Below are 10,856 nucleotides of genomic sequence, written 5' to 3'. Positions count from 1 at the left end.
CTCCCTGTGAGGAGCTCTACCCTGCTTCTCCTTCTGCCTATGTCTCTGCCTCTCTCTCATGAATAAATAATAAATAAATAAAATCTTTAAATCCCTGGACCCTGGGATCATGACCCAGCCTAAGGCAGACACTTAACCAACTGAGGCACCCAGGAGCTCCAGAAAATAAAATTTAAAAGAAGAGAAAAGCTTACACAGAGGAGGGGATCAAATCAAGGCAATATACATGAGCCAGAAGAGAAACACATTTACAGGGATCCCTGGGTGGCCCAGTGGTTTGGCGCCTGCCTTTGGCCCAGGGCGCGATCCTGGAGACCCGGGATCGAATCCCACGTCGGGCTCCCGGTGCATGGAGCCTGCTTCTCCCTCTGCCTGTGTCTCTGCCTCTCTCTCTCTCTGTGACTATCATAAATAAATTAAAAAAAAAATAAGAAACACATTTACAGAAGGAAAAAAAAAACGTGAGAAGAGAAAGCGTTTGCTAAAATCCCCCCTCACCTGGGGAAAAAACCCCAGGTAAAGCCAGCACAGATCTTGGCTCAAGAACTGTAGTTCCCATTCCCTCTCTTTCTTTGCCTTTTTTTTTTTTTTTTTTTTTTAGATCTTATTTATTTATTCATGAGAGACAGAGAGAGAGGCAGAGACACAGGCAGAGGGAGAAGCGCACTTCATGGAGGGATTCCGACGTGGGACTCAATCCGGGACTCGATCCGGACTCGACTCGCGACTCCAGGGTCGCGCCCTGGGCCGAAGGCAGGTGCCCAACAGCTGAGCCACCCAGGCGTCCCCCCTTTTCCCAGTCTTATGAAATTCCTATTTTCCAGTGAGAAAACTGATGCTCAGAGCGATTACACCTTTTTATTCACCGCTCCCCCCCCCACACACACACAGATAAATCTTTTAGAGCCACACTAGGAGATAAGGTTTCTAAAGAAAATATCTGGGAACATTATGTAAATAAATGGCGTATCTTTCACCTTGTGACTGAAAATACAAGGTTGTATTATTATTTTTATTTTTCTTGAGAGACGAAAACTTTAGCAATACGTCAGACAGCACTGAAAGAGGATGGGGGAGTAGGTTTCAGGACACAAAACTTCCCAGCTTAACTGTGTGGCCGAGAGGGAGATCTTCACCGTTTACCCCGAGCCCGGCTGAGCGATTTCCCTCCCGGTAGTTACTTATCCTTGTTCCTAGGGGGAAGCGCAGAACAAAGGAAGGGGTGAGTGGTCTAAGGACCCGAGCTCCCCCCACTCCTCAAGGCACCAACCGCAGCAGCCGGGTGGATGAGAAAGGCTGGAGGTGCGCTTCCAGGCATTTTGTTTGGGGGGCCCAGGATTTAAAGTAATTCTTCAGGAAGTGCCTTTTACTGTTATTTGCTAAAGGTGGGTGTGCAGGGGGCACCTGGGTGGCTCAGCGGTTGAGCCTCGGCCTTCAGCTCAGGGCGTGACCCCGGGGTCCCGGGATGGAGTCCCACATCCGGCTCCCTGCGTGGAGCCTGCTTCCCCCTCTGCCTGGGTCTCTGCCTGTGTGTGTGTGTGTGTGTGCGCGCGCGCGCCTCTCATGAATAAATAAAATCTTTAAAAAGTAAATAAAGGTGAGCGTCCAGATAGCCTGACCAGTCTCATTCACCTTTGAGTTTCTATTAGACATGTTGAGTCCGAGCTAAGGACGCCGCCCTTCTGGGCCACATCCCGAGGCTTGGGCGAGAGGCGGGAAAGCAGCCGGGGTAGGCCGACCTCGCAGGATCGGGCTTTTCCACAGTACGGGACGTGGACGAGCAGTGGTGGCAGCCTGGTCACACGCCGCGCGGTGACCTTGGGAGACACTCTGGGCACGTCCGTAAGCGCGAGGGTCTTAGCTCCGGTCTAACCGTTTTCCGGGATGAAGTAATTCATGAATTCAGCTACTATCTAAACCTCATTTGGAGCAAAAGGGCTGTATCGTGCTTGGGAGGGACGACAGTGTAATATGAAAGAGACGAGGGGGAGGCGACTGAGGGGAACTCGTAAGTCAGCCCCGCGTGAACGGACACCCGAGGAAGCCCCGGGCCGCGGGCCCGGGAGGCCGGAGCGCCGCGACGTACGTCCCCGCGCCGCGAGCTGCACCACCGAAGCGCGCTCCCAGCGACCGCGATTCTCGTTTCGTTTGTAGCCGCAACGTCACGATCTCCTCCGCTTCTCATTGGACGAGCCCATTCAATCATGTGACTTCGGCGTAGCGTATAAATACAGGCGAGGAGAAGGCGGTGGTCCGCCATTTCGTGGACGCCAGGTCAGCGAGAGCATCTGCGGGAGCCGGGCGGGAGGGGAGCGGGAAGCGGGAAGCCCCATCCGAGAGTGTGTGGATTTGAGCGTCCGCTTACCAACCCAAGATCTCGGTAAGCGACTGGCGACTGAAGGAGTGTAGGGGGAAATGGCATTTCAGAGTTGCGCGGTGGGACCGGGCCCAATGGCGGCGCCAGATTGAGACAAAGAGACGCCGCCGCCATTTTGTGACGTTCAGCATGGGGCGGTGGCGGGGGCCCTTGGCCCATGAGAGAACGTACCTCGGCCTCGAAGTGGAGGTGTTAATAATTTTTCCGGGGCGGGAGGTGAATTGAGAAGTGGGATTACCCGAAAATTGAGTGGGGTGGGGGGGGAGCCGCTAACCGAATTGTACTCCGGGCCGCGGCCTTTCAATTTATGGCGCCTTTTTACCGCCCTCCCCCCACCTCTCCCACGTTTTCTTTGAAAGCTTCAGAAATTATTTTTCCAGTCATTGATCGAGATCGGACCTTTGGATTCATATTACGTGGTTTTTGTAGTCGTCTGTATTTTAATCTTATTTTAATTTTTTACGCATCGATTTTTTTTTTTTTTAACCGAAGGATCTTCCTTGAGTAGCATTGTTCTTGTAGCAGCTTCCCGTTGGTAGTTAACTCTGAAACTGCTTACGGCTAAGTTTTTTTAAAAACCTATCTCCCGCGATGATTTGGCCTCAGAACTTCTGGGTATAGGGTGGAGTCATGCAGATAGGATGTGTCGAGACTAGATTATTTTAGTTGAGTAAGCCCTGAGTGAGAAAAACGTGCTGTTTATGAGGAGCCCTTAAGCCGGGTTACTGGATTGGCTGTTCTTTGGGATTGAAATTGGTCTACAAGTTGATTAAATCATCCGACTTTTTGAAGATTATCGAATTAAGCCCCTGAAGTGCAGTAAATACGTGCGCTAATAACCCCACCCGCATCCCCCGTGAAATGAACAGGAGTTTCCTTTATTAAAGAGTGCGACTCCGTGGTATTTAGTACATTCCCAGTGCTATATAACCATCCTGTCTAGTTCCAAAACATTTTTTGTTGCTCCCTGTGGAGACCTGTACCCATTAGGCGGCTGTTCCCCATTTCCCCTGCTCTCCCCTGGACCCTGGGAACCAATTCTCTTTGGGTTTACCTGTCGGATATTTCATATACGTAGATTATTGATATGAGTGCTTATCTAGAATGTTTTCAGTACTCCTGTTTGAAGCATTTATCAGCACTTTATTCTGAATAATATTCCATTGTATGGGTAATATATTCTGCTTGTCCAGTTTTTCATTTGGCTACTGAGAATAGTGCTGCGGTGAGGTACATTTTTCTAAAAAAAAAAACCTAATATTTGCCTGCTTGAGCAAAGCTAGTTAAGTTTTTGCTTATGGAGACCTATTAGTACCACTTCTCAAGCGGCTCTGCCTTAACTACTTTCTGGTTTTGAGCATTCTCATTTGTTTCTTGTGTCTCCAGGATTTGCTTCTGAGCAAGTTACCCTGCTTTTCTAAGTGATTTATTTTTGAGATTAATTGTAATACTAGATAAAGTCCCTAGTTCAGTGCCCAGATCATAGTAAATGGTCCTAGAGTGTCTCCCCTCCCTTAGCTTTTCAGGGAGGCATTTTTTTTTCCTTAATGTAATTTATGGTGGATTCCTGGTGGATATCAGTGTAGATTAGAGAAATGGGTGGTTTGAGGGTAGTACTTGTTTCATCATCATTTCTTAAGGATCTGTATTTCACTGTGTAGATTATTGACATAAATGATTAATGTTTGGGGTATTTTTATGTTACAGAAATGCATCGTGATTCCTGTCCATTGGACTGCAAGGTTTATGTAGGTAATCTTGGAAACAATGGTAACAAGACTGAATTGGAACGAGCTTTTGGCTATTATGGACCACTCCGAAGTGTGTGGGTTGCTAGAAACCCTCCCGGCTTTGCTTTTGTTGAATTTGAAGATCCCCGAGATGCAGCGGATGCTGTCCGAGAGCTAGATGGAAGGTAATTTGATGACTAATTTATACTGATAAATAACGTGGTTTGTGTTTTTAATGTATAAAGTTCTTAGGATTTGTGGCTTTTAGATGGGTGCTTGCCTGTCGGAAGTTTGTCGTTAGAGACATAAGTCTTTGCTGTAACGAAAAAGCACAACAGTTTTATTCAGGTGACCAGTGAGGTTTAATGGTCAATTCTTGGTGGGTGGGTTTTTGTATCCAAAATGTGATTAAAGCATTTTAATCTATACCTTCCACATGGTGTCCTCTTTTGAATTTTCTCTGAAACCATTGGAAATCAGATATTCAAATAATAATGACCACAAACTTGGCAGCTGGGTGGCTCAGCGGTTTAGCGCCACCTCCAGCCCAGGGCCTGATAATGGAGACCCAGGATCAAGTCCCACATCAGGCTCCCTGCAGGGAGCCTGCTTCTCCCTCTGCCTGTGTCTCATGAATAAATAAATAAATAAAATCTTTTTAAAAATGGCCACAAACTGACGGTTGTAAGTGGATGGTTACATTGGGGTTTATTATAACCTCTTTAATAAATGTGTTTGAAATACTTAGTAAGTGTGGAATATGTAGTTATTTCATTTTGTGTCCTATTACTGGCTGATGAGTAACTCTTAGAGGAACCAGGTGGCTGCCCTTATCCCCCTCCTTCCTGGTCTTTGAAAAACACTGGATTTCATGAGACCAAGGGAAATGATGGATCTTAATCTTTAAGATCCAAAAAGTTAAAGGGTTTAGGATTGGCTTTAAAATTGTATGAAAGGTCATTTATCCAGGCAGGGCAGATCATAGAGACCCATTTTTCCAGGACTCCACTTTCACCAAATCACTGTCCAAATAATAGTGGTTTATCTAAACAGATGTGTAACAATGAAGAGGTGAGGGAGAACTTTCCCAACTATTCTCAGCTGTAGTTTCCTGTCAATTATTGTGGCCGTTGAAAGGAGATGGTGATGTAAAATGGCCATAATGCTTTGGTTCCCTGCTGTTGCTTGGAGAGAGAGAGAGGAGAAAGACAAGCAAATACAGTTTAAGATTAATAAAAAAGTGGTGGGATCATGAAGTCCCAGCAGGATGTACAGATGAGCTAGTTCTTGGAGTCCAGGGGTTTTCACACTTGAAATGTTGACAACACTGAATTCTGATTAAGACTAACAAAGCATTAAAATGTAAAGAAGTTTTTCTTTATTAGAAATACTTGTTTTGCTGTTAGGATTTTACAGACATTCGTAAGTGTACTTTGCAAAGAAGCTATAAGTAGAAACACTTTGCTTTAATACACCTCTTAGTCTGGCTCTTTTAAGTTTAATATTTCTTTTATTCTTAGAACGCTGTGTGGCTGCCGAGTAAGAGTGGAACTCTCGAATGGTGAAAAGAGAAGTCGAAATCGTGGCCCACCTCCTTCTTGGGGTCGTCGCCCTCGAGATGATTATCGGAGAAGGAGTCCTCCACCTCGGCGCAGGTACTTGAGAGCGTGCTTAGAGGTATTGGTGTAATGGAGTAGCTAATGGGAGCAGGTATTTCTCTTAAAGTTTGTTGGTGGGTTTTAAACTTGGAAGATTGGAGATTTTTACGAAACATTTGCTGGGTGTAGTTTGGGGTATGTGAGTTGTGCTGAGTGTTGGCTTTTGTCTTTAGGTCACTGTTCATGTTGGTAGTCAGTAACTTCTATCTTGGATCTATCTTCTAGTTCATCTTCTAGTTGCATCTTTCCAAGTCTTCCCTTATACTTCAATTAGGCCTTTTTCCATTTCTTGACTCCATAATGACAAACATTACATTCAACTAGCTCTTCACAAAAATGTGTTTTCTACTATTAGCACGATTGTAGTATTTATCAAGCAGGCAGCTGTTGTAATGTTACAACTGGTAAAGTAGAAATCATTCTGAAACTAAAGTCACTGACCGATAAAGGGGGCTACAGAAGTAATCCCAGTCATCTGTTCTTCAAACCCAAATAGGAGAGATTTCAGTTTTTTTGTAATTGAAAAATGGCATCATTCTTGGACCAGGCAGTATTGTCTGGATGCTAACTCCACATCTCCTCAAACCTCCAAAAATAGTTTCTATAAGGACTGAATTTTACCTCTTACAGGTGAGTGAAGTCCTTCTAGGAGATAGGAGTTCAAAATCTTGCCCCTTTTGCTATTTTGAAAAACAAAACAACACACTGTTGCCCATCATAATAAAGAGTATTTGTTAGCTAAATAGATGGTTGTACTGATGGCTTGTTTTTCATTTTTTTTTTGTGCTTTTTGGTCCATCTATTAATAAAAATGAACCCCGTTACAGAGTCACCATCATGTCTCTTCTCACCACCCTCTGAGTCTGCATTAGCCAGTCAACTAGCCCTTTCAGCGTCATGTGACCAGCGCGCCCCATTCAGCTTGGCTGGTGTCGTTTCACATGACCCAGGCATGGCCAGTCGTCAGGTTGCACCGCCCTTTGGTTCCCGAGCATGCTGTTTTCTCTCAGCCTTCTCTCCAACCTTAACCAAATCGGCAGCAGCCACCTCGACCGCCCACACATTCCTGGCCAATCAGCTCAGCTGTTTATTTACCAAATGTCTTCACAACAACTACAGCAGCAGCCTTCGGCTAACAAAAAAGCAGGAAAAATCCACAACACCCCCTTCGCCAACCAACTAAATCCAACGCAACATCTGGCAAAACCTTTTCAGCAAATTCTTCCTGGCCGTCAGTCCGGCAGCCTCACCTCACCATTTCTAGCTTGTTGAAACCCAAAACTAGTAAGTTTTTCCTGCTTATACAGTTTACTGCTGGTTAAAATAAGGAGTAAGCGGCTTAAAGTAATTCTTTTTTCTGGATCAAAGGCTGGCTGTGCATAATTGAATGGTAACGTACATATATATTGCTTGAATAAAACTTTTAAGGGTGATAGGGAACTCATAATGTAACTAGACCTTCAAGTGAAACTTATTTGCATGTGTGAGATGCCAAACTAAAAATTTTAATAACTCTAACAGATTTAGCTTTCCTTTCTAGCAAAAATTTGTTGAATCCTATCACCTTTAAATGGTTTTACTAACAGTTTTCAAAATTTAAATTTTGGGGGTAAAGTGGGCCAAGCTAAGGTAATTTTTATGAACCTAAACACACTCTTAAATGTGACGATCACAAATGCAGTTCTAATGTAGCACTTAATGGCATCAGTATTTACACCTAGCGCGTTTTCACAAAATTACACTATCCACCTGGTACCTAAGTCTTGTCATGGACTTATAGGTTTGCATGGGTTCCAAATACTGGTTTATGGTACTGTTTTTGGAACTACTTGTGGGACTATATTTTGGCGTGGTGTTTGGGTAGTGAAGTTAGTTTGACATGAAGTTTTGCATTGGACAGATCTGCTGTGAAGCATTCTTTGTTAAAGTGAGTCCATGGTTGGAATACCTGCTTTTCACTTGAGCTTTTGGTTCCTTAATCCTTCTGTGCCTTTTTTCTTTTCTGTTTTTTTTCCTGTTTTTTTTTTTAATTTGGTTTTGTTTTATTTTGTTTTTTTGGACGATGGGTGCCAGTTCTTCGGCACGTTCACTGGGCCCAACAGTGAGATTGAAAAGTTGGGAAATGCCTCACGCCATAAATACTAATTGACAATTAGCCTAATTTTCCTGTTTCTGCTTTTAGATCTCCAAGACGGAGAAGCTTCTCCCGCAGCCGGAGCAGGTAAATAGCTCTTTTTTTTTTTTTTTTTTGGCCGTGTTCTCAGAAGTGACAGCATTTCCTGTTCTTAAACTGTTTTCTAAATGGCATGGTTAGTGGTAAAAAAAAAAAAACTTTAGCTTTAGTAATGAATCAAGTGGTCTACAGAGTGAGCCAGTGTTGTAGGAATGAGCCAACTTTTAGTTTTTGAAGAGTTCTTAAGAGAGGTTTGTTGTGTATAATTCTAAGTGGGTCCTATTTTTCTTCTGGTTTTAGGTCCCTTTCTAGAGATAGGAGGAGAGAGAGATCACTGTCCCGGGAGAGAAATCACAAGCCGTCCCGATCCTTCTCTAGGTCTCGTAGGTAAGACCTTTAATGACTTAGACTGTTTATAAACTATTAAAAACAGGAATTGGTTATCTTAAACCATTTTGATTATTTTTATTATTTTTCAAAAACAAAAGTCCGATACAGTTGTATTACTGAGTTATGTATGAAACTTTCCTTTTTTTTTTTTTTTTCTTTTTAGCCGATCTAGGTCAAATGAAAGGAAGTAGAAGACCAGATTACAAGAGGATTGGTGTACAGGAAATAACTTCATTTGACAGGAGTATGTACAGAAAATTCAAGTTTTGTTTGAGACTTCATAAGCTTGGTGCATTTTTAAGATGTTTTAGCTGTTCACATTTGTTTGTCTCTTGGAACAGTGACACATAAAGATGTATTTCTCTATGATTTGAATGGATCATATGAGGCATGTAATACCAAGAATTGTTACTTTACAATGTTCCCTTAAGCAAAATTGAATTTGTTTTGAAGTTCAGTCTTACATTGACTGATAATAAACCTCTAACTCTGCCCAGCTAAAGCTTGACGTTTAATATTATGAAAACAAAGCCGGCAGAAATTGAAAGAAGAGTCTCTCACATAGCTGGGCTATATTCTGCAGCTGGAGTTGAAGAAGCAGTCTTTAAAAGCTGGTATGAGCACAAGCCAGCAGGTAAAAATTTAAGCTGCACTGTTAAGCTAGATTAGAGGTTTAAAGAAAAACTAGTTTTCATACTGGGCAGGCGTTGTCCAGTTGGTGTAGAATTGGAAGTTTCAAGAAAGTTAGTTTACCTTTGCTTTTAGGTCATAAGTTTCTTATGTGATTGCTGTATGTGAACACACAGCTCTTTGTAACATTCTCTATTTGGTGATTTGAAACTACTCAAGATACCAGTGTCCTGCCAGTTTAAGGGTACATTGTAGAGCTGAACTTTGAGTTACTGTGCAAGATTTTTTTCATGCTGTCATTTGTAATATGTTTGTGAAAATCCTTGGGATTAAAGTTTTGGTTACAAATTGTTGTTTAACCTGAAAGCCTATTTTTCCTTGCAAAACTAAAATCTGTGAGCTTGGTATCAAGTCCAGGTATAACATTCCTATTGGAAGCCATACTTATATTTTCTTGTAAAGTGCTTTTGAATTAATAAAATATTAGCATAATTGTGTAATAGTCAAACCCACTATTACCATAGTTCTTGTCCCACGGAAATCAGTTGGTTACACAGATCTTAGAAGAAACAATTGAGGCTGAAGGGAATTTTTGGTTGTCACCTAAGTGACTATTCATACTTAACCATATTTTAGGAGTAGGAGCCAGTTCAAAGACCATGATACTCTGTGACCAACATTTTTAAAGTAGAGCAACCCTGGTACATTATAACTGAAAGTGACCCATTAAAAACTTTTATCATTAGCATGAGACTTTTCCACAAAGCTTTAAAAATTGCTTCCATTTTATATAATTTGAGGTGTTGCATGGGAATTCTAAATTGATCCATCATGATGTAAAATTCACTATATGGTTCAAATGTAACAGTGCAGAATTGAACATGGAGGCATGCATAACCTTCCTCTTAGAAATCCAGAGGAGTTGTAATTTCAAATTCTTGTGCAATTAGATTAAATCATAATGCAACAGTCTTGTGGCTTAGTTTCCTTAAATGTTGCTACTTAAAGGTAGTTTTGGATTATGGTGTACTAAGTTTCTTTAATATGAAAGATGAGTCATTGCATTGAGTTCAGTCTAAAGATTTCTAAGGTGTAGGTTCTAAAGAAATTATTTCCAGTGGTCCTTCTTAACCTTTCATGCAGATACCAACAAAGGAGAGTCATTGGTGTCACAAAGTAGAATTATCAGGTTCAATATGAGTGAGCCTTCGAGAAGACATTTTTTAAAGACTGTTGATGTCCTGGGAGCTCTGGCTTTTTGGGCCTTTTTGCTTTTTGGTGGTCTCTCATAGCCTAAAACTATTGTTCAGAACAAGGCTAAAGAGGTCATGGAAGTAATATGCTATATCCATAATCCTACTGTTCTTATAAATGGACATTCATATGAGTGTTTCTGCCAGTATACAACTTGCAGAGTCTTTAAGTTGAAAGGGTTTCTGTGAAAAGATTAGTAGGTTATGGGTATAATGTGGCTTTATGTAGAATTTAAGATAAAGTTGACCTCAGGGAGTTATTCTGAATTACATGCCAAATTTATAATCACTTTAGTAACCAGAAGCCCTAGCAGATTTTTATGACTTGTAAAAAAAAAAAAAAAAGGCTAGAAACTATTAAAATCTTGCACTGCACATTTAGTTTGTGGCTATTAAAAGTTGTGGCTACTGCAGTTTCTAAATTTGTTTCATTAGCCACCTGTCCCTGGATCTCTGAGTTGAGAAGAATACTGAAAGGTCAGTCAAAAACCTGTAGTGTAGTGACTACAGGTAGGTGTTCACTTAGAGATCACTATTAACGCTGGCTGATAATTTTAAGAAAACCGGATTACAGTTTCTGTGCTTTTCCAGAGTAATTCTCTGGTTCTCACTTCATTGTGGGTTACTTCTGACCTTCGTGTCTTA

The 10,856-nt window shown here is 42.0% G+C and overlaps 1 protein-coding gene across 1 annotated transcript; it reads left to right on the top strand.

The window, feature by feature from the left end:
• Positions 1-2,219: 2,219 nt before the first annotated feature.
• Positions 2,220-9,466, top strand: SRSF3 (serine and arginine rich splicing factor 3). The gene is made up of 6 exons (XM_072833246.1): positions 2,220-2,380; positions 4,085-4,292; positions 5,628-5,762; positions 7,948-7,986; positions 8,239-8,325; positions 8,492-9,466. The coding sequence occupies exons 2-6, from the start codon at positions 4,087-4,089 to the stop codon at positions 8,517-8,519; spliced, it is 495 nt and encodes a 164-aa protein (XP_072689347.1). The 5' UTR covers positions 2,220-2,380; positions 4,085-4,086; the 3' UTR covers positions 8,520-9,466.
• The last annotated feature ends 1,390 nt before the right edge of the window (positions 9,467-10,856 follow it).

The sequence above is a fragment of the Canis lupus genome, chromosome 7 (assembly GCF_048164855.1).
Source record: "Canis lupus baileyi chromosome 7, mCanLup2.hap1, whole genome shotgun sequence".
In the NCBI taxonomy this organism is placed as follows: Eukaryota; Metazoa; Chordata; class Mammalia; order Carnivora; family Canidae; genus Canis; species Canis lupus.
Note: the sequence above shows the minus strand (reverse complement) of the source record. Positions and strands in the feature narration are given on the sequence as shown.